Source organism: Ochlerotatus camptorhynchus, unplaced genomic scaffold (assembly GCF_037179485.1).
Source record: "Ochlerotatus camptorhynchus isolate MF236.1 unplaced genomic scaffold, CSIRO-AGI_Acam_v1.1 ptg000087l, whole genome shotgun sequence".
NCBI classification, from domain to species: domain Eukaryota; kingdom Metazoa; phylum Arthropoda; class Insecta; order Diptera; family Culicidae; genus Ochlerotatus; species Ochlerotatus camptorhynchus.
The window spans coordinates 508,294-533,305 of NW_027040577.1; the positions used below are offsets into that span (position 1 = coordinate 508,294).

Below are 25,012 nucleotides of genomic sequence, written 5' to 3' on the forward strand. Positions count from 1 at the left end.
AACGGCACATTGCTACATACAACAAACCATGCAATGTGCTTTTCTCAGCCTGTATAGGTTGATCACGGTTGAGTATATTTGAATCGTTGTTGGTTTCCCTGTAAGCGGCATATTCCGGTCTATGGAAGCGTGTGCTTGTGTGCCTTTCGAGACTACTCAAGAAATGGAACTGAATTGCGTGTACCACACGATGCAGCAGATCAGCTTACCTATTTCGCAGCGCTGCGAGTGAGACAAGGGATAAGCCGATTCGAAAAATACATTTACATGTTAGTAACAGTGGAATATTGCATATTGCAATATTGAATCTTTCGATATAAATTGTTTGCGAAGTGATTTGAAACGAATTGAGCCACAGTTAAAATAACGACGGCTCATTAATGCATACACTTTGCAACATGTTTGTTGAACGTGGGTAATACTAATACGACCATCAACAGAGCATATCTGCTTTTATTTTGACAAATATTCAACCGCCAATAATTGGTTGAAACTCTTAGCATGTTGGGAAAGCTCTACCCTACCTAATGGTGTGTTAGATTGCGTGGACGATCTAAGAGTTTCGGCAAATTGACATTTGAATTATAGTTTGAAAGCAGATACATCCTTTTGATGATGCTGTTTCTTGATTACCTAATTTATTAAGCAGACTTTCAGCCCAAGGCTGGTTTGTCTCCAATTTACGTCCTTTTAAAAATTAATCCTTGAATTAAGGTCCCCGTTGAAACGGTTTTTTTTTTTTCAAAGTTGAACTTTGAGGCAATCTGAAAAAATCATACAGAATCATAAACCGGATGTTTTTGCACCAAAAGGTTCATAAAAGCGTCTTCTATCATGAAAAAAAAATACTAAACTACAATTAATATCCTCTAAATTTACTTGTGGTCCTTTCAAACCTGGGTATTTAGTGCTCACATGCCAGAACAAGGACACAGCCCAAGAAACATTGCAATTTTTATGAAAGTTTTAAAGCGTTCTACAAGTCCAATTCATGGTCTACAGAACCCTCATAAAACCAAAATTGTTACTTGGGAGCTGATTGGGTCAAGGATAAGTTTCCATCCTTAGTTATCTGGGAAGGAGCCAATCTGGATGTAGTGGACGAAGATAAAATCCCACGTCCTGAAGTGTTAATCGCGTTCTTTCGTTGGAGTGCTAAGTACAGGGTGACAAGTGAATATCTAATTTTAAATTCCTGGTTTTTCCCGGTTTTCCTGGTTTCTTCTATAAAAAATTCCTGGTTTTTCAACAAAGCTTCAAATCTATCAGTTTTGCATATTTCATATAATTTTTCTACATGAGAGAAATGTCTTAACTATATTATATATGTATTTAGTGAAATACTTCAAATTATATGCTTCGTATGCATACTAAACTGGTTTGAAAAAACAGAAGTAAAATAATTATTCCATTGAGTATATTCAACGTTCGCTGAGCTGTGCCGACTTTTCACCAAACAAAGGGCATTCGCTAACTAAAATGCATATCATGTGTCAAACCAGATAACATAAAATATTTAAAATACATTAGTGCTCATCCCGTTCATGTCAACAAATTGAAATTACAGTTTGGCAGATAAATATCCATTAACTGAGTATTTGTAGTACAAGGTTTTTGACTTAGCTAACGTCTACTGTATTCCAGCAGCTTAAGGCCAATTTCGTGACCTCCGCTTAAGCATTTTTTTCTTAACTACACAGATAGCTTAGCTTAGCTTAGCTTAGTCTGACTGCACGTATCGATAGTTGCACTCCGTGATTGATCTGAACCAGTGAAATTGTACAAAGAATCAACTGAATGGGGCTTGGTAGTAACCTGCCATTCTCAGTGTACATGTTCCAGTGACTCCTACCTTTAAAGATCAATAACGTCACCGGCCACGTCCTTGCAATCAGGTGGGAGAGGGAAGGAATGTTAGTGTGTGACTTTTGTTGTTTTGGGACCGTGTTTACCTCTGCATCCCACAAAAGTCACAGGAAGGAGGTTTTGTTAGTGGGTTGGGTTCGTTGGATCAGGATTCACCTTGATAAGTGATGCGATCTTTTGTTTTGTGTAGTTATTTATAAGTGTTTTCGATTTATGCTCTAAACAGCCGGCTGTCTAGAGATGTAGATCATTATTAGATGTGTGTATACCGATTTAAACCAACAATAAGGATACTGTTGGGGCCCCTCACAAAGTGTGATGATGGTTTATTTTATTTTATCAATGACCAAAATAATTAATTATAAGCGGTTTGAACCGATTTAAACCAACAGCAAGGATGCTGTTGGGGCCACTCACAAAGTGTGATGGTGGTTTACTTGATTGAATATAAAATAATTATTAGAACCGATTTGACCCGATTTAGACCAACGGCAAGGATACTGTTGGGGCCACTCACAAAGTGTGATGGTGGTTTATTTAGTTCGGAAGAAAATGAATATGTATACTTCTTTTTTTATATATATAATAGAACGAATTTGTACTGATTCAAACCAAAAGCAAGGGTTCTATTGGGGCAACTCACAAAGTGCGATGGTGGTTTATACTATAAGGGCATAAAACAAAATCAAGAGCCATTTCGGTTTCCATAGCTTCCTAGACACTCGGCCGCAAAATAATCTTATCCGACGGAAACGTCTCGATCATCGCTGCACAATGGTTTATTATAGCATTTATAAAGTAAATTTGAATACCTTATTGTTTATTTATTATCCATTTTGACTTGACTTGGTACCGTTCAGTTTTATGATGACAAAGTTGCCTGGAGAAAAGTGACAGTTCAAAATGTTTCGGAAGGGAGTCAGCTAGTGTCGTCCAAGTTCAAGTGCGGAAAAAATGCCATTTAAAGTGGTACAAACAATTGAAAGATGCGAAACATGCCTAACCGTAATTCTTTCTGGTTGGAAAGAAGCTGGAATCCTACACTGGCCGGAAAAAAAAAACGCGGTAGCGAAACTCTCTCAAGACGAGTTCTCCATGCCAAACCCAATGTGGGAACGTATCAATTGAGTGAAAAAAAGAGAGTTCAAGACTCGCTTGGAGGCTGAAGCAGAATTGGAACAGATGTAGCCAGTTTCGGATACGGAGGCGAACGAAGGGAATAATCCACCACCGTCAAAGAAAGTTTGCCCCGAAGTCTACAAGTCCCCCAGTCGGAAGGGAAACACAATAAGAGACTTTAACGAAGTTTTCCTTATTCCTGGGCAGGAGGTTGACACCTGTGAAGCTGACTGTAAAATCCAGAATCAGATGAGATTATAATATATGCGACACAAATTAACTTTTTTATAGGGGAACATGTGATGTGAATAGAACCCACCATCAGTGCAAGGATTACATATGACTGCAGATACTTCACTGGTTGTAAAGTTCTGCCTGATGGTTTGTTGCAGCTGGGTGAATCAACTTCATTGAAGACCTTTGGAAGACAAACGACAAGATGTACGTCTATCAACACGTGACAAGGGACTGGCAAATCCACGAACACTTGTCCAGTCTACAAATCCATTGAAACCCTTAGGCTGCCCCCCCCCCAAACCCAACATATAATAATGTTTGATTGATGAAACGTATTCAAAAAAGGGATATTTAGAGAGAACAATCTTCAACTGGAACGTACTCACCAAATCAATACATCCGGGAGCGCATTCTCGATGCTTAATTTTCTCTAGTCATTTTTAAACAATTCCTCCTCCAGCGAATCCAAACACACAATAACTAAATATCACTTTTCTTCTTCATGTCACTCTGTGCACAAAAGCAATGCACACCGCAAAAACCTAATAATAGATCAGCGCGGTCGAGTCACACTGTCAACAAAGGGAGCGAGAGCACACCAGGCACCAAAGCAACAGGGGAAAAACATCAGCACAAATCATTCTAAATAGAATTATCGCGTCCGGGACATAAAACTATTCAAATGCGAGCACCGAAAAACTACACGGCAGCACAAAGATAGCCCGAGCTCTAAAAAAAAAAAGCACGCAGCGGAGCAAAAACACACAACCGTTCTCGGACGCTTCTCAAAGCGGACTCTCTTTTTTTTCTTAACTACACAGATATGATGTAAACTTGTATTTCATTTCACTCAAACGAGCAACTTGTAAGTAATGTTGTTTACAAAACCTGGCTCTTGTATACAATATTTGCAACAATGCATGAAATGTCTCAGAACTTTACATGATTTATAATTTAAACTTGTATGATATGTGACGCTTCTTTTATGTGCATCATATTGAACAGAAATATACACTACTTTTTCGAACTGTGTAGTTCGTTTATTTACTAGGATCAAGCCTTAATCCTGGTTTAATTAAAAGGTGGTCCTTAGCGATATTGGCATTTATATGTCATTAACACTCCGAACACGAAGACTTCGGTAGAATGTGTAACGGAAAACTTGCAATGTTTGAATGGATGAATTTTACACTCGATCATTTTCAAATGTTACAGAAAATGAACAGTGAAGACTCCGTAAAGCAAATTCAATTGAGTCTTCCAAATAAACGATCTAGCTATTGAAAAGTTTTAACATGATCGGCAATGCTATTTTAAAACAATATTGCACATTTAAGCGTTAAGATGTTTAATCTGCTCGTAATGGTAATGTAATTGCGCTTCTTTTTGAGCAGTTGCAAGTATTTTTGCTTTTAACATTTTGAGCAACTTTTCGTTTCCTTTCAGCATCGCTGTCCCTATCGATAGTATCCTGTTTCTTCCTGTTGATAGCTTCCTTGTACCGATCGTAGGAGTTTTTGGCATATTGCACAAGACTTTTCGTGATTCCGACTTTCGTCACGCCTCCTGCATTCAATATTGCATTATGAACAATGTACTGAGCCACAAGACTTTCTTCTGTCTGGTTGATCACTAGACTGATGCAAAATTTGAAATTTTCGCTCCACAGTGCTCAAACGGTTCCAAATTGGGCCCTGATTAGCCTCCCAAAATTTGAACTCATTTAGTGAGAAACTGACTTGGCACAAACCAGTTGAAGTTTATATGGGAATTACTACGAAGAAACCATAATTTCGGTTCATATCGATCTCAAAATTCATCAGTTCACTCTTCTTCAGAAAATGATAGCTGAGCTTGTTGAAAATTTTCTCAGCTACAACTTTGTTTAATACCACTTTTCGATCAAATGTAAGGAACAAAACTTATTAATGATTCAAGTCACTGATGTCTTATGATTATGCTCAATCAACTGTTCAGCAGGCAACATTGGTGTTTATGGCGCGTAGAATAGAGGACATAAATCATGGCTAAAGCTTGCTTCAGATAGAATTGGAACAAAAACAATTGCCTGTATTTCAGTTATTTATTATTGAATTCAAGATCTTTTTTTATACAAATGTAGCGTTTTCTTCATACTTTTAAGAAAAAATACGGATAAAATTATTCGTCACGGTTTCGAAAGAATTCTCGATTTTTTCCTGTAACACGGCTCATTAGGCGGCGCACACCTTCTTCGTCCATCGTTTTAGCTATCTTATTCCACCAGGTCTTCATCTGATTGATGTCTTTGACAACCTTTCCCTTTGCCTTGAGTCTACTCTTCATGATTGCCCAGTATTTCTTAATAGGGCGGAACTGGGGGCAGTTGGGTGGGTTAAGGTTTTTCGGAACAAACTGGACCCCTTTCTCTGCATACCATTCTTGAACGACTTTGCTGTAATGACAGCTTGCCAAATCTGGGCAAAACATTGCGGGATGGTCGTGGGATCGAATGAACGGCAAAATTCGTTTTTGGAAACACTCTTTTTGGTATAGTTCCGACGTCATTGTCTTATTTGTAACGAAAACTTTCGTTTTTTTGCCACAGCTGCAAATGCCCTGCCAAATCATAAATTTTCGTGCAAATTTGTTGGCAAAAACAAATTTAAATTTGGCTGGAACATCCCCCTGATCCGTTGCCAAGTAAAATTTTTGACCTGGGATTTGCCCGAAGTCTGCCTTGACATAGGTTTTATCGTCCATCAGAAGACACCCGTCGAACTTGGTCAGCACCTGGTCGTATAGCTTCCGCGCACGGATTTTGGCCACACTATTCTGTTTTATGGTCCGATTTGGCTGTTTGCTAGCTCGATACGACTTGATTCCTTCCCGGAGTCGAGTTCTCCTCACGGTACTATGGGCAGCACCGAAATTTCTGGCCAAATCATGGTCCGACAGATTGGGATTCCTCTTAATCGTCTTCAAAATCTTACCACGCAGTTTCCGGTCGACAGTTCCACTCCGACGATTGGCTTGAGGCTTCTGAATCGTCGTCAATGTTTCCTTATACCGTTTGATAACGCGCCATACGGTATTTCTGGGCAATTTCAGCTGTTTAGCTAGCCTAGATGCAGACCACAATGGATTTTCCAAATAACTGTGCACAATTTTTTCCCTTCTTTCGGCTTCCATGTTGATTGTTGTCAAAGTACAGTCGATTTGCGGAATGTCATAAATACATACGTGAAGCTGACAAAATTCCCGACACGTGGGCGCCAAGAACTTCCAAATCCGTCCACCAGGAGCACCACAATATGAGCAAAAGTTTGTTCCAATTCTAAATGAAGCAAGCTTTACTATGTCACACTGCAAAATACAGTGTTGCCCACAGAACAGCTGCTTGATCATGCCATAAGATTATCCATCTCTTAAACAATTAATAACAATTTAATTTGACATTTGGCTGAAAAACGATATTCCGCAAAGTTGTAGCTTAAAAAATTTACCGTAAGAATAGTTTTAGATACTTTCGAAAAAGCAATATGGAAAATGGGAAGAATACAATGAACAAAAAGTATGGTTTTCCCATAGTAATTTAATTGGTTTGTGCCAAGTCCGTTTCTTATCAAATGAGATTAAACTTTCGGAGGCTAATCAGGACCCGATTTTAAACCGTTTGAACACTGTAGAACAAAAAATTCAAAATGTATATCAGTCTTTTGATCACCAAGCACTCTTTTTTTTTACGAAAAATCCCTGTTCCAGCGTGGCATTTCCATGCGACAATATAAGAACTTTCGTGACGAAACTCATAAGGTTTGGAAAATCTTTGCCAGCAACACTCATAAGCCTCATCCACAATCTGTCCAAACGTTCCTCACTTCAGCGATAATTTTTCAAAATTTCAAAATTAAGAGTATCGCACAACTCATTATATATTCCACCTTAAGTTTGTCCGTTACCGTACCATTAATATTATCCTTCTCCACTAGTTGTTCAAGACAAAAATTCAACTGCTTTTTAGCTGTTTCAGGAGAATTCGATACAACAGTAGGATCGCGGCAAGAAACATATCTGGTCATAGGGTATGACAATGGTGATCGATCTTGCATTGTACGAAGGATTGCTACGTAAAAATCCTTACAGTTCTGTCGGAAAATTAGGAGGGTTTCTCCGATACTATGTTTTTCCCCACAGGACTTTCAACCGCAGCTTTCCCTACCCTTTGGTTCAGTGAAGATTAGAGCGCGTTCTGCCAAGTTGGCCGAGGCAGATTTCATGTGTGAGTAAGTGATGAACATTGTTATGTGCAATTCCCTTTAAAAGGTGCGTTTCATATTTCATCACGTGTAGTTCCAAAGAGCCTGAACGAAATGTGGCGCTTGCGAAGATCACTTGAAGATACGATATGATGGAACATTGATACTAATGGTATACAACACATGTAAATTCTTCCAAAAATAAGTTAACATAACATATTGAACAAAGTGTTAATTGTTAGTGTACAAATGTAATGTTGCATTGAAATACTTTAAATCGTGTTAAATTTAAATATTCCCTCTTTTTACATCCGTTGAACCATTCTGAACGGCCATCCCGTAGAGGTTATATCACATCATTGCTAATAATGCATATATCTAGGGGGAGGAGGGGCATAGTGAACATGTGGGGCATAGTGAGCATCCCGTAGTTTGGCCCTGGATCTGTAGCTGCATGAAACAAATCAACTGGTAGTAGGTTCAATATCATTATGATATTGATCCTACCACGAATCAATTTGTTCCGAACGGCCGGAAGTCCAAGCTGGTGCACGGGATGCTCACTATGCCCCTCTTACCCCTAAATCTTTTCCGGTACCATGGAGTCGACAAAGTAAAAGTATAAGGAGAGCCACAAAATTAAGCACATGCGATACGAAAATTGAATGATGCTCTTGTTACGGTTTTATAAGACGTAACTAGGATCTCAAGCTCATCACACTAAAAATGTGGACGTCAATATATCGTGGATCACATAAGAAATGATATGGGAGACTTTCAGGAACTGAACTAGCAGTGATGCAGAGAAGGACAAAGAGCTCACAAATAGACACGACAATTGGACAGAAGAGTGAAGAAACAGCAATAGTTGGTGAGATCGTTTTAAATTATTTAGAGATGAACTAGCCAACGGCTAAAAATCTCTCTAATAAAGTTTAATTGAAAAAAAAAGTTTCAAATTATTGCACATATTTATACAAACATTGCTTATAGTAAATACGCGTCAGAATAAAATAATAAAGATTTTTTTTTATTCTGGAAATGTGAATGCATTACATATATCCAATTGATATATCGCTGCGTTCATACGGGGCTTATTGTATATGAAGGCGACCTCAGAATGTACGTGTATGAACAGGCATTTTTGAAATGGGTCGTTGGATGTACAGTAGAGCTATCACCTTCCATCGCTAGGGCTAAAACTGTTTGCTATCTATGTTTTCTTCCATAACAGCACTGCCGGCCAGTGGGAAATGGATTGTAGACACACACAAACAAGGACTTTCAACCACAGCTTTCACAGCAAATTCCAGCTCAATCTTGGATGTCGGCAAGAAAGAATAATCAGAAAGTTCGACACTTATGAGCGATTTGAGATTCACTTTCAAAACCGCCGGTTTGACCGATTTATCCATAACTGGTTTTATTAGATTTTTTAATTCGGTGAAAAGAAAAAGCACCATGCCCAACAAACAATTCAGAGTTACAAATAAGCATAAATATTGAATACATGCTGTATAACAGTGTACAATGCTGAATAAAACAGGTTGTCGAATTATGTGCTGAAAAAAGCTCATCGAGATTGATAGATGCGCCTTTATTTCGCTGTTTGCTCTGAGATGATTAATTTACTTATTAATAGTTTATAAACGTTGACTGTATTCCTGATCCTGTAACAGAAGTTTGATCTAATAACAAACTGAGTAAGTGTAATTTGCAGATAAAATGCTTTATAAGACGTCTTATAAATGTTTTCTAGCTCCATTATTAGATTTCATTGTATTGCTTTACAATATTGCTGTATAAAGGTGAATACAGTAAGCAAAATAGCTCTTATACCACTATGCGTCCATGTTTTAATAGATAGTAGCCTATGTGATGTTTTTTAGGATAGCTCAGATGGCAAGGCAAGCGGCTGGTGATCGGAAGGTATATGGTTCGAAACCCATGCAACGGACATGTATATGTATGTAATAAATTTTCTAGTATCTGTGTGGTACGTGCTTCGTCATAAATAATTGATTTGAATAATTGTTTAATAAATGTATAATAGTGTCTAATTTAAACATTTCTTCACAATGATATTCAAGCGTATACATCATCGCTGTTTAAAGAAGCAAAGATTTCAAATAAACACTGAACAATAAAATTTTTATCAAATAAGCTCTGTTACAACTAATGGAAGTCAGATAAAAGCTTCTCGGCATACCTTAACCAACACCATGTTGTGGTTGAATAAATTCTCCAGACTTGTGTGAACAAAGCCTGAACAGAAATTATTATTAAAAAAATTACAAGTATTATTAAGCATGCAGTTGAATAAAATCGTCAAAAAGCCGTTTCTTCAATAGGCGATTGTTTGTTGGGTAGGTTCATCGCTTTGAATACTTTTCAGGAATAGTTCAACTGCAGCAGCAGACGCCATGAAAAAGCTTAGCAAACCGACATATGTACATCTGTAAATTATTATTTTTCCTGGTTTTGCTCCCGGTTTTTCCTGGTAAATAAAAATTCCCGACATTTTCCTGGTTTTCCCGATTTTCCTGGTTAACTTGCCACCCTGTAAGTATGGTACTGATATGATTATGTCTCTAATTGAAAGTCAGTGATCACGTTGAACTTGCTCTTACAGTAGATGATTTTTCTTTGCGGAAACTAACGGAGAGAAAGTTGGTTGCCAATGACAGGTATGGACAGATTCAAATTAAAAAGAAACGCCCTGCTCAATCTGGGACATTGGAGAGCAGTGGTTGTAACTAAATGACAAAAAAGGAGGAGATGTTGATGACGTCCCTCCTTTTTCGGTCATACATTTTGTCAACTACTGTCACATAATGTGGGGAAGTACCGATATTAATAAAAGAGGTGAGGAGGTTCTGAATTACATATCGTCGTCGATATTGACATATGTAATAGAGGGAATTCTCCAACATTTATCAATGTAATTAGGACAAGAGGTTCTCGATCTTATGATCTGTGGTGACCTTTTGACAGATACAATTGTAAATTGGCAAGATTCTGATGAAGAATTGTTGTCGGACCACTAGCACATCAGGTTTGATTATAAAGCCGGATTAGTAATATGAGAACACTGTAGAAACCCAAGAAAAACTAACTGGGACCTATATATTTTTCATTTAATGAATGATAATTCAATTAATGACATTCAAACTAACACAATGATCTCATCATATCAGTTGATGCCCTATCCAACATAGATTATCTAATAGGGATGTTCCTTGGTGGAACGACAAGCTGGCAAAATTGAGGAAGATGTCCAGACGATTGTTCAATAGAGCTAAACCTACTTCAGATTGGGGACAATACAAAAAGGCCCAACTGAATACAACAGAGAATTGAGGCGAGCTAAACGGAAGGATTGGAGACGGGTATGTCTATGTCAAGAAATCAATAACGGTCCAGCAGCTGCAAGGATGCATTTCAAAAGACCATTCAAATGGTCTTGGCAGTCTAAAAAAAGAAGATGGTGGTTTTACTGCTGAATCTTCTGAAACACTGCACGGCGAATGAGAACGACCCAAATTTGAGTTTAGTTCACTCATAATCGCCAAAAGTGCAGGAACTCAGCGATGAGTAAAATTTGTCTCATGGTTTCCTGTGGAAAACCTAAAAAATCTGCCGGAAAATGAGGAAATTGACGAAAATTTTATTCAGTCTCGGAGTAGTACCAATAGACTGAGTGAATCCAATCTTTGCTTTTCTCAAATTCGGGAATTTTTCCCTGGAAAATCCTGGAAAAACCTGGGAAAACATGAGGCAAATTAACTCATCGCTGAGTTCCTGCACTTTTGGCGATTATGAGTGAACTAAACTCAAATTTGAGTCGTTCTCATTCGCCGTGTGGAAGAAATGATGAGGACTCACTTCCCAGAGTCGACTTGATTTTCGCCTGAAGAGCAGGACTTTAAAATGGTGAGACATGAATGATCAATAGATGCCTATCACAAAGCTTGGAAAATCGTCACGCCATCTAGAGTTGAATGCGAGTTCTTTTCAACATTTCAAATCTGCCGGGAAAGATGAAATATTCCCAGCATTACTTCAACAGGGGAAAGAAACGCTCAGCCCCCGCCTTACTGAACTATTCACAGTTCAGTGTTACTCTGAGCTACATACCAAAAGCATGGAGAAAGGTTCGAGTTATTTTCAGTCCAAAAGCTGGAAAAAGAGATAAAACGACTTCGAAAGCCTTTCATCTGTTCTGTTAAAGACATTGGAAAAAATCTAGATTATTTCATCAAATCTACAAGTTTAGCGAGGTTGCCTCTTAGCAAATTCCAATTTACTTATCAATCAGGTAAATCTACGATAACGGCTCTACAATCGCTAGTTAATTAAATCTAGAAATCGCTTAAAGCCATAGAAATAGTCGTGGTTGCTTATCTCTATATTGAAGGTGCATTCAACAATGCATCCTACAACTCAATGCGTTCAGCTATGGAAGCAAAGGACTTGGATAACTGGATAATGGCAATGCTCACAGATTGAGAAATATCTGCTGATATTGGAGATGTCCAACTAATTATAAGATTGGTGAAGAGTTGCGCTCACGGAGGGGTACTATCACCCTTATTGTGGTCTTTAGTAAAAGACGAAATCCTTGAAAGTTTCACGGAGCAAGGTTCCGAGGTGATTGGTTAAGCAGATGATGTGGCCATTATGGTGCGTGGAAAATATGAAAATACGATTTCTAATCGGCTACAAACTGCACTCAACATGATCTTCAAGTGGTGTGGGAGAGAGGGCTTAAATGCAAACCCTTCAAAAACTGTCATAGTACCTCTTTCACCAAAAGAACACAAGTTATGTTGGTACAGCCTACTCTAGATGGGGTTAAAACTGAATTCACGGAAGAAGCTATATACCTAGGTGTTACATTGGATCGGAAACTAAATTGGAACTCTCATCTCGATAAGGTTATCACTAAGGCTAGAAATGCGCTATGGGTTTGCAGTAAAGCTATGGGGAAAACATGGGGACTACGGCCAAATATGGTATACTGGATATATTCAGCAATAGTTCGACCAAAAAAACCATATTCTTCACTGATATGGTGACCCAAAATAAATGAAGTAACCGCTCAAAAGAAGTTAGGAAAACTGCAAAGACTTGTTTAAATATAAATAATAGGGGCAATGAAAAGTACACCATCTGTTGCCTTGGATGCCCTCCCCAATATTTTGCCCTTGCATCAAATTACAGGCAGCAAAAGTGCCTTATAGTTCAAACGTCAAAATAAAATTTTAAATGGTAATCTGGTAGGGCATTTGAGTATCCTTAAGAATTTCAACTTAATTTCAGCTGTTAATACAGTGGAGGATTGGATGGTAACGAAGATAAACTATGATGTTCCCTTCAAATGGTTTAACCTGTTGGGCCAAATATACGTCCAGGATCTATTATATTTTACCCCGACGGGTCGAAAATGGGTGAAAATACTGCAGCTAGGGTCTATGGCCCTGGAGTCAGTAAAGTTGTACCAATGGGACATAGTCCCACGGTATTTCAAGCAGAAATTCAAGCACTCATTGAATGTGTGAATATCTGCGTAGTAAGGAAATACAGGTTTGGTAAGATCTGTATATTCTTAATGCGCTTAAGGCGTTTACATCTCGATCAAAGCTAGTGTGGGAATGCATTTTCTTAAACAATTGGCCCAAAGGAACGCAATTTCGTTATACTGGGTGCCCGGTCATTATGGTATTGAAGGAAATGAAAATGCCGACAGTCTAGCAACACAAGCTTCTGCATCGAGCTTCATCGGTCCGGAACCATTATGTGGAATCCCTGAGTGCGCTCTGAGGATGAATCTAATTGGAATGCCATGCATTCAAAAGATTTATACCAGCGAGTGCTGCCAAAGCTCAGATCTTACTTAATCTTAGGAAAACAGATCTTCGCGTAATAACTGGTCTAATGACTGGTCACTGTCCTAGCAGATATCACTTCAATAAAATTGAAAAAAAAAATCTGATTAACGGCTGTCGTTTTTGCCATTTTTAAAACGAAACTGCTGAACATATACTTTGCAATTGCGGAGCACTGTTCAATCAAAGAATGTCAATAGAATAGTTAATAGAACCCTTTGAAATTTGACAAAGCAATCCCAACAGGGTATTAGACTTTATAAAACGAGTTGAGCCTAGGTGGGACTGCATGCTATGTCAACCAATGTATATCACACCTTATTTGTATCACAATATGCGACTAACACCACATTAAATATGGGTCAAACAACAATATGCCTATGTAATGGACGCAGTTGTAAAATGGCTCAACAGACGAGAAAAAAAGTTTAGGTCCTTTTTTATGATGATACAAATATGGTGTTTGTTGTTTCATCTTGCCCAACACAGGGAGGTGTGTGTTATAAACATATTACATCAATTTTACGATGAAAATTCTTATCTATTTTGTCCTAAAACATGTAAATCCATGTATAAAATTACCGCTCGTGGGCTTTATCAACCCCTGATGTAAATATAAGTAAGCGAGACGAATAGGCTGCAAGCAATCTAACAGTGATTGTACTGCTTCTATGGCATCATCCTTGACCGAGAGATGCTTGAGATTTAGCTCATCAAGAGTTTCTTCGACACACAAAAACCTTTCAAGCATGGTTCTCACACTGTTCTTTCTGGTCTTTATATTCAATAAAAGTTCCAATTCCTTTCAATAAGCTTTCGAAATATTAGCTTTTTTTCACATGCATTTTTCAAAGGAGAACGCTTAAAAAGCACTATATGTCTGATACGCAACAAGATCGATTTCACTCGGGGTACACGGCAGGTATAGATACATACACTACAGGAATCAGACTCTGATTCATCAGAACCTAGATCAGAACTGGAATCAGTATACTGCACAACACGTTCAGCTTCAGTTGAGTCTTTATAAAGGATGTCGAAAACAGTCAAATGAAGGCCATGGTTGTAGCAAGTTTGATGCAGGTAATCTGTTAGAGAACCAAACTTGAGCATCACCTTTGCACCATCTGTGGTTGACCCAATGACATCTGCGCTGGTCAAATCGAATTCTGCCAATTTCTCCTGAATCAAATAAACCATATGTTCAGCAGTACAAGGCCCCTCTATTCGAGTCAATTCAAGATTAAAAGTCGTTCCATCTGCACAATGTAAGTTAACATTCAGATATCTCTTGTTTTTGAAATTAGTTCTCTCGTCTAGCGTGAGACTGAACTTATCAGCACGGCGAGTTTGAATCTGCTCGACAACCTGTTTTCAAATCAAAACAAACATGTTACATTTCACCTGCTTTTTGGCATCTTCATAGAAGTTCCGAATCAGATTCATCACGTTTGTTCTGCCAGTCACACTGGGTCAGAAATGCATCTATTGACATAAACAAATAGTTCAAAACTCTTCCGCAAAGATGGCGCCACAACCTAACTTTTTCGCTGACGTTTTGGAGACTTGATGTCTTGGGCAAAGTTGTTTGCCTTGACAAAATATACAACTCTTTTCAAGACGCAAAATTTCACAGCCTACTGGTTCCGAGTTCTATTGAGTTAGAGAAAAAATGTCGAAAATATGTTTTTTTTTCTGTTTCGGGTTCTTTGCTGACAACTTATAATGCTATATTTTTCTCGTATGCAAATGCATTAAATAAATAACTTTTATGAATAAACATATTGGTTTAAGCTTCAAATTTTAAGGATATTGTTGAAAACTCGAAAAAACAACAATTTTTGAACTTTAATATCTCTCAAAGCACAAAAAATCGCAACCTGACATTTTCAGCAAAAATTAGGCAATACTCGATAAACAAAATATCAAAATTTGAGAGAAGCATATTTTGGTGTTTTTGAGATTTCATCATTATAGTGGAGCATATACATGCATTTTTTTCTATAACTTTTTTTAATGCATTGAAATGGCGTTTTGAAGACTGACGACTTGACTTTGAAGAAGTTAAAACTCCATAGTCTACTGTTTTCGAGTTATATGGAATTACAGAAAAAAATGTGAAAATAAGTGTTTTAATTTTAAACAAACATATTATACGTCTTCAAAAGAGTTGTTTATTTTGTCAAAGCAAAAAACTTTGCCCAGGACATCAAGTATCCAAAACGTCAGCGAAAGAAGTTAAATTGTGGCGCCATCTTTGCGGAAGAGTTTTGAACTATTTGTTTATGTCAATAGATGATCCTTATTATGATGAGAAACTTTACCGAAGACACCAAGTCGCGGAAATGCTTCGTTTCAGAGTTATTAATTTTGCTCCGCTAGATTGCAGTTCAGGCCCAGTGTGCAGTGGGCAAAGAAAATCCTCTGCTCTGAAGCGATTGGCAGATGAAAGTACTTTTCTCGATTCGAGAATCTATCAGAAGCAGCGAGCCTCGCAATTATTTCTTTGCGTTTAAGGTTGCCTGACAAACTTGACTGTTTTGCTGTTTTCAAGCCTTTCGAAGAGCTCGGCTGTTGCTGGGATTCTAATGGTCGTTTCAAGCTTATGTTAGAAGCTGATTCGAGATGTCGAATCAATCCGGATGTACTGCATTGCTTGTAATCCAGCACCTCCGAACAACGAGAACAGGGTGTCGACTCAACGAAGAAAACAAAATTCCCTGATATTCCCTGATTTTCCAGTAACTTTCAAAAAAAAAATCCAGGTGCAGTGCCTACCTGGTTTTAGCAACACAACCCCATCAAATATAACTTTCCTCAGAATATATTAGTGCTTTATGGACACTTTTCATGAAATACCACACGGACCTCTAACCCATGAAGAGTGGTCCAGTACAATTTCAACTTAAATGAAGCGTTCCATACATTTTATAAAATGCAATAAAGGCATAAATCTCGTGTTGTCAAAAACGGGAAGGATCCGCATTCTACCCTAGGGGCATAAATTCATCCAAATCTCCTTCATCTTCATGGTGACCAGCAAATATAGATTAGCAATTGTCCCGTTTTTCTCCCGGAATTTCGGAAATTATCGCGGTTTAGGTATTTTCATTAAGCACAAAACTGAATGCGATTAAGCCTAATACCATAGAGGTAACTCTAAGACAAGTAGGTCCCGAAGAAACGTGCTCAACTTTTTGGCTCACCTCTGGTACTATCTTCTGTCCCAAGCTTGTCGAATCACCCCTCGAAACATAGGTAAAACCAATAACCCCTCATTTTATCTGTCAAACTTTCATAGCGAATCAAAACAAACATTGCGTAGTACTAGAATTTCGACTAGAATAGGGTACGTTAATCGTTTGCTTGGGACCAATAGGCTACTAAAGTGGTGAGCCAATTTAAAATCGTTAGTTTCGTATTGATTGTGGCTAATACCCCGTATGGCTTATATCATGTAATATAGGCTGTCTTGCAATGAGCATTCATACATCTAGTTTTCACTGGAAATCCTATGTATGACTGCTGATTGCAAGACAGTCTATTTTACATGATATAAGCCATAGTCTGTCCGGGGTATAAGGTTAAATGGGTAATTTCTAGCACAGCAACACCTTTTTTTCTTGAATTTGGATCTGCGACAGGTTCGAAGTCCTCACAATTTGTGTATGAAAATTTCGCTCATAACTTTACAGGCTTTTATGTGATTGTTCTCAAGCCTTTCCTTTAGATTAATTTCCTTTCATAGAGATCTTTCCAAAATTCTTCTAAAATGAATTTGAAATTCTCTCTGGAAATCCCTTGATTTTTTCTTATAAAAGTACAGAAATTCTCTGAAGAGCACTCCAAAAAATTGATAAAATTCATCCATTCTTAGAATTTTAAACTTTTTCTAAGAATTCACTTCAGCTTAATTTTTTTTTAAATTTGCATGAAATTCTCCGTAGAATTCACCTCAGACCAACAATTGAAAAGGGCCTATTAGCTTTTGTGAGCAAAACTTGTAATCCCCCTTCCCTGCGAACATCATCTGGCAGGGGAAATTCTCCCGCCGAGAATTGTCTTCAAATTTAGCTCAGAATTATCTTGAAGAAAAAAGAATTCGTCTGAAAATTGCATGGAATTCTCATTAACACTCTCTAGAAATTACTTTTGAAATGCGCATGGATTTATACTCGTACTATCCTTATAGATCTTCGCCTAATTATGTTGGAACTGTACCCTCAAAATTCGCGTTCCTTGGTATTTTTCCTCTTCACCCTTGGGAGATCTCGTAAAAAATCTCCTAGAGGTTTTCCTAAAGTTCCTTTAAAATAATCTCTGAAATACCTTGGTGTTATCTCTAGAATTCATTCTAAAATCTGCTCAAATTTGTTTTGGAAAACAATTCTTAAATTCTCTTAATAGTTCTTCAAAGTGACTGTAGTTATCCTAAAAATCTAGACCAGTCCAAAGGTCTTGAAATCTTATTGTTTTCGGAGAGAGGACGAGGTATATTTTTCCAGATTTGTCAACTAAATTCATGGGATTTTCCTGGTGACTTCAAATTCCAACTTTTTCCGATTTTCCCGGTTCACTGGTCACCTTGCATTTCACATATGAAACACTTGTTTTTAATACCATTACATTTGTTTTGCCTTAAGCACATTATGAGACCCAGCTCTGTAAGAAAATTATTAGCTAATTCACGGGCGGATTCCTCCGATGGGAAATAGTAAAAACAACGCTTTCATCTCCAAAATTCTGTAAGGTAATTCCATCTAAATTGCAATAGCAGCAATATTACCATACTAAAACTTTACTGTGAAGCTAATTTTACGAGCTAAGCAGGTTTACAATGAAGACCTAGAATACTCAATACAGCCACTCTATGCTGTCAAAGCAATGCTTGTCTACGTATATTTGAATCATAAAAGTGCTACTCCAAGCAATAAAAAAAAACTCCCAAGCAAGACCATTATCCTAAATTCTCATTTAGTTAGTTCTCTGCGCTAATCAAGCTGTTACGAACATAATAAGGCACAAGAACTAGAAGTATTCAGAAAAAAAAAATCATTATCTTCTCTTAAAGCTGGGTTTAGATAAGGTAAGTCAATTGATCAACTCAGTTGAATTCAACTGTCTTGAACGTGTGAACTATGTCATTTAACTGTCTTGAATTGGAAAAAGTAGAACCAGGCTCAACTTTTCAAGCGAATTGAATTCAACTGAGTTGATCAATGACTTGCCTTGTCTAAGCCCAGCTTAACTCTTAATTATTCTTGCATTTACTCAAAAGTGCTCCAATAGGCTCAAGTGATTGATTTTTGTTGGACACAGCTGGATCGAGCAGACGCAGAATCTACTTGAAGGTTCAATTTTGTCCGACGCAATTAGGTATAACATCTATTAAGAGACGCAGATTTCCATAAGCTGCTTGATTGTGCAACAACTAACAACGTCTAGCGTCTCTACGGAACTGAATTTTTATCCCGATTTAACTCAGGAATGTGACAACACCCAGTGGGAGCTGAATTTATAATACCCTTTTATTTGCAACATCATGCATTGAACAAGCACAACTTTGCAACACTATTTAAAAACTGAAATTGAAAACCATCCTCAAACTACTTGCGAGTAATTAGGTTGTTTGAAACTAGCGAAGTCAGCCATACTTATTAATTTGTTCCTGTTATAATGAATTATTTCCCTGACTTGGAATGAAATTCCCTAACAATCCCAGATTTTCCAGGTCCAAACAGGAATTTCATGATATTCCCTGTGAGAATGACACTGATGAAGGCTGCACATTGTAGTCGAAATACGTATCTGTCATGGATACCAAAATTAATTAAGTGGAATTAAATGGAAGATAACCTTTTTTGATGTTTTATTTAGCTTTCCGCTAACAACCCAATTTCATTACTTCATTATGATATTCCCTGATTTTCCAGGTTTTTTCAGGTAGTCGACACCCTGGAGAACACAATGCTTTGTCTGCCGAATTTTTCGTAAATTGTTTTCAAACTTCTGACACTTTTGCCTGATATAAACAACGAATGCAAATCTTTTCTCTTTCTAGATGAAATCTGCAAAACTTAGGATTTCATCAATCCTCTTTCCGAAAATTTGCATTGTTAAAGCAGAAAGCTGAAGAATTCCCTCCTAACAAACAAATAACTTCTATTATTGATTAGGTTTTGAAATGAAATATTCCCAGCGACACTGAATACATCAATAAACGATAATGACAGAGCAGACAGTAGAACCTCTCTAATTTGAATCAATATTTAAAGTCTGTCTAATCCGATTATGTGGTAAATTATAACAATCATCAAACAAAATCAAATTATAACCGCCCGCATAGAAAATAATCATCAGGAGTGAGCTTGAGCTTGAGCTTGAGCTTGATTGACCGCCCACGGTTGCTACTCTGTTACTGCCAGATCAGCTGTAATTACACAGAGAACCAATAGACGATGCTTGGGACTAGCAATCATCCTCAATGTGTAAAAACTGGTGATCTTAAATTAGGCAATACCAGCGCCGGCCGCGCCCGAACACAGGTCAAGAAAGGAATGGGAAGGATTGTGTTGACATGACACTCGCTTTGATGGAAGCCGAGAACACCTCTGCACTTCCACGAGGAATCACTGGGATGTTGGATAAGAGGGTTGGGTTTGCAGCAGGGTTCGTTTTGGTAAGCGATAAGCTGAATTGATGTCCTAACGATCATATAACGCGAAGGAGCTTGGGACTAAACCCACGGTCTTCTGCTCAGTAAGCAAAAACGCTTGCCACTAGGCAGACGAGCACCTTTTTAATCACCGAGTTGCTGTTATTACCATGTAGTCATATTAACAAATAAAACGATTGACGAATCTTGAATGTGGATGGGCCTGAGATTAGACTCATGATGTTCTGCTCAGTAAGCAAAAACGGTTGCTCTAAGGCCACCGAGCCCCTCATATCACATAATACCGTTGATCAAATTTGTGTATCCATTCAAACCCGGAACCAACGACAACAACGAGTTTCGCAAAATACACGATACACAAGCGATTTTACCATAAATCTCTTTGATATGTAAGGACCTGGGACCGCGTTTTTCTGCTCAGTAAGCAGGCCACTGTAACCGACGATCTTTCAAATCCGAAAACTAAAAACTACGAAAAAGTACTTAGGCCTTCATTAAGTTCCACTGTCACGCGACGTTCAATGACAGGGTCCTATCCAGGATTACATCTGAAAAATCCAAATCTGGCCAACGCCCACCTAAACCTGTTCTAATCCACCTGAAATGACTAACGAATGGAAGACTTTGACTACCCAGCCATGCAATAGTCTCATTCCGTGCCTTATGGCAACTTGATGATTCTATTGCGCTCATCTTTTGGCACCACCCAGGGGAGACTTGGTCCTGTACCCAATGCTTAACTTATCTCCATTCCACTCAGCTACTCGCAATTTCTTGTGATATAGTGGGCGGAATATTATTATATGAGACAATTCAATGCAGACGTCTTTCCAAATTTGGCAGATCGACAGGTAATCGGTGAGTTACCACGATAGTTGCTATTCAACAACTCGCCAACGTCCCATCGTCAACGCCTGCTATGAGAATTTCCCATTGCAGACGCCAACGAAATGACGTCATCGAGCTATCGATCAACTACCCTGGTTATCACCTGGTACCTTATAGCACGATGCTAGGAGGCGAACCGGAAGAATCGATGAGCTACCTCTCCCCCCATAGAAAATAATCATCAGGAGTGCCTAAAAACCTATTCATCCCAACAATATGTGGCATTGTAGAACGATTTGTGGTATCGTTCATGTATGATGATCGTTTATTAGGACGATAGCTCGAATTTCCCGAGAAATGTGGGGAAAATCCCGGGAATCGGGAATGGTGAAATTAGTCGATTTGTCGGGAGTCACCCTCTAATCATGACACATATCAAATCACGTGATAATTCAAAAATAAGATCAATAGAACTCATAGTGAGTGCCCAGAATCACATTAGCCACATCTGAACATGTGTGGGGTACCAACGGGGAAGAGACCAGAATATGATTAAAGTAAAATCGCACGATATACTACAATTGGTGGATAAATTCATTTTTTTTTCCAAAACTGCTTGGTTCCAAATGGCGTCAGATCTATCGCCACCAGATGGGAAAAAACAAACATGATCTTTTTTCCAAAATCGTCATTGCCTATATTACTATGACGGTACATTAGCAACACACGTCATTAATAAATAGATCCCAAGTCGCTTTCACATATTCACTCCACAGACAGCCACAGCGAGAGCGTTAGCGCCAATGAAAAAGAAATACAGAAAACAATCATCTCGCGATTTTGCCAACTTAACATCCAGCACAGACTAGATGCTGCATCTAAGCTGTACATGAGAAACCTACATCCGAGCGTGTGTATTTAATTCTCCCCGGCAAGGTACAGTTTCATCTGACTTTTGCCTCGACAACAAGACACCGGGATTCCGGGTGTGTATCATTGCATGTAATTAGCAAATATTACCGACGTTCAACGTTTGTGGAGCAAGCCACTAGAGATAGCTATGCGCTATTCGAATGCGTACATCTAGTTAATTTTAACCACAGTATGTTTATGGAATTTTCCTCCACCCAAAGAATTGAATCAAAGTTGGAATGTAGAGCTATTTTTAACGAAAATCCAACCTTGACGTTTTGAACTCGAAATCGAAAGCATGGCTAGAAATATTTCCGTGATCTGTACTTACTTCCATAGCAGGAATGCCAGCACGACTAGAAGCAGTCCGAAGCAACTGAAGACGATACCGGCCAGGACGGCCAGGTTATAATCATCATAGGACTGTCGCTGCGACGGTGGAGGAACTTTCTCGCAGTTTAGTTGAAGAGAAATCTGTTAGATAGGAAATTATTTGTCACAATTGGAAGTTTACAGCTATAATTGTAGATTGTTACCTTTTTGGGTTCTGAATACGAACCGAGAATGATTTGCTTCGGGTTTATGACACTTGCGGAAGCCGCTCGCACTTTAACTTCGTATATCATGTTAGTTGTTAGGTTTGGAATGATCATCTGAAATGACAGATAAGTTATGATAGCATAGAAATGATGAAAATGTTTGTATTGTTTATAATACCGATGTTTCCACGATTGATGAATTTGCACTCAACCGGATGTCTTTGTATTCGCTGTGCGCTAAATTCCGGTAGCTGATGATGTAGTAGTCGATGGTATTGTAGTAGGTTTGCGGTATCTTCCAGCCGAAGAAAAGTTCATGCTGCGAGTGGCAGGTAAGGTTGACCACTTTTGGGGCGCTGGGACCACTGATGTCCGTTCGCTGGGACACTTCCGAGGGCTCACCGTCAAACTTTTTGGTGAAGGCAGCTACGATGATTTTGTAGTCTGTATAGGGTTCTGTATGATAAGGAAAATACAATAATGATAGAGAAAAAATATACACTTAATAAAAATAACAAAGGGTACTACACTCAACCAATAATGCAAGAATCTCTTACAGTTTATTATAAAAGACTAAAGGAATCTATAACCAACCACCACAAATAAAAAATCTGCCACGTTCGTCGGGAAACATTTCTATTATTTGTTTTCCTTAACTTATTTCAATGATTTCTAGCGTACATAAACTTATGTATGCCAGGTAGGGGAAAAATAATCAAATATAATTAATTTCAATTACTAAATTTTTCGTTCACAGATTTTAAAATAATTTCGATATCGATGGTCAGTAAGTAATATTTATTGATTCTCTTGACGCCAAGTATTCGAATGATTACTTAAGTGACAATCACTATCGTTTTTTCTGGTTCAGCGAAATTTTGAAAGCCATTTCTAAAAGCTGTGTATTTTATCCGGGAAGCTATCATCAAAGATTGATTAGGGTACCAATGAATGTATGGAAAAAAGGGACCCTCTATCCAAAACCGACCATATACAAAATGTTTATTACCTCGAAAAAAGTTCCTGTGCAAAATTTGGACTCAATTGGACATTTAATTTTCCTTTTGTTTTCCATCGATCTTGTTTTCCGTACTGAGCACCAATGCTACCGACGCCAGGAAGACAGCTCTCACACCTGGGCCCTACCTATCGACACATCAACACATGAACCGGGGACCAACGGCTTTATTTGTCTTCCGAAGGAAGGCGTGATCAGAGATGTTATGCCTCAGAAAATCCCGAAGGCGCCGACTGAGATTGAAACCAGGCCCTTTGGAGTGAGAGGCAGTCACGTTTATCACAGCACCACCAGCGACACTTTTCAATCGGACATGATTTATATTAAGATTCACATTTTAGCTACAATTCGGCCATTGTAAAATTTTCAAAATGGCGTTTATGAAATGTATAAAAAAATTTAAGCTAGAAACGGCACTTCTGATCAAAATGAGGTTTCGAACAAAGTTATATAGAAAAATAATGTTTTTCTGGGAAAAAATATACCTAAACATGATTTTAGTAATTTTTATTAAAAATAAAAAATAACATTGGAAACCCTAAATATCTCAAAATGTATTTTTTAATGTTTCTGTGTAAAAAAACAGCTCATATAAAATGCAAACTTTCGGAACGATTAAAACTATGGACACTTTCAAATTGACAAAACTCGTAGAACAAGAACTTTTGGTATTTTTTTTTAATATTCGGAGAATCTTTCCAAAGGGTTTCCTATTGTGGAGAATTTCAAGGTAATTCCGAGGAAAACTAAAAGAAAATTGAATCCGGAGGATAGCTTCATCGATATTTTGAGGAATATTTCAATGCAAATCTCGGTTGAATATGGAATGGGCTATTCTGAGGTCTTCGGAACTAGTTGAATTATCCCAATTTTTTCATGAAGGTAATGAAACTGCCTTGAAGTTCTTTTGTAGTTTGAGAAACTAGCCTGATGCCCAAAATACTTCTCATCAAATTCCTAAACTTCCTTGAACTTTATAGGACTTATTAAATTTTCCGAACAATTTAACAATTCGCTGAAGTTCTCTAAACTTCTTTAAAATTTATGTGACTTCTCTAATGTACACGAAACTGCTCTGAGGTTCTCTGTTCTTTTCTGAAATCCTCAAAACTTCTCTATTGTTTTTGCAGTTCTCATGAAGCTTGTTGTACTGCGCTGAATTTAATTAATCATCTTGTCAAGCTTCTGCATTCATGTTCCATCAGATGTCACTGCTGTTGTATGCGGTGACATCTATCGAAAACTACTCAAAATCTGTTTTACTTAAATTGTTCACAGAGGACAGTTCTTCTTTTTCTTTATTTACCGTCGGTCTCTGTTCCGCAATCTAGTGCCAATCACCGACGGACATCGATTGCCATCCATTGACGGCAACTGAATGTGCAGGAAGGCAGCTTCCACACCTGCGTAGGATATCGCACCCATTCACAACATACATGGGCCGGGACCAACGGCTTTACTTCCCTTCCGAAGGAAGACGTGAACAGAGATTTTTATGCCTCAGAAAAATCCCACCGACCTCGGCTGGGATTGAACCCAGACCCATTGGGGTGTTAGAAAGCAGTCACGCTTACCACTACACCACCGGCGCCGGCCACAGAGGACAGTGCAGTGCCAAATATGTCTGGTACCTCTATATATGCATTTAGATTAATGTTCAAAGTCCCTCCTTTTTTATACATTCTGCACAC

General features: G+C 38.2%; 1 protein-coding gene across 2 annotated transcripts in view; it reads right to left on the minus strand.

The window, feature by feature from the left end:
- Window positions 1-25,012, minus strand: part of Ptp99A (Protein tyrosine phosphatase 99A) — a 482,762-nt gene that overhangs the window by 31,700 nt on the left and 426,050 nt on the right. For both annotated transcript variants that reach the window (XM_065218483.1, XM_065218484.1), the window contains 3 exons: window positions 22,482-22,759; window positions 22,301-22,417; window positions 22,096-22,238 (listed from right to left, as the gene is read on the minus strand). In XM_065218483.1, coding sequence (XP_065074555.1) covers window positions 22,096-22,238; window positions 22,301-22,417; window positions 22,482-22,759 — 538 coding nt within the window. The remainder of the gene's footprint in view (window positions 1-22,095; window positions 22,239-22,300; window positions 22,418-22,481; window positions 22,760-25,012) is intronic.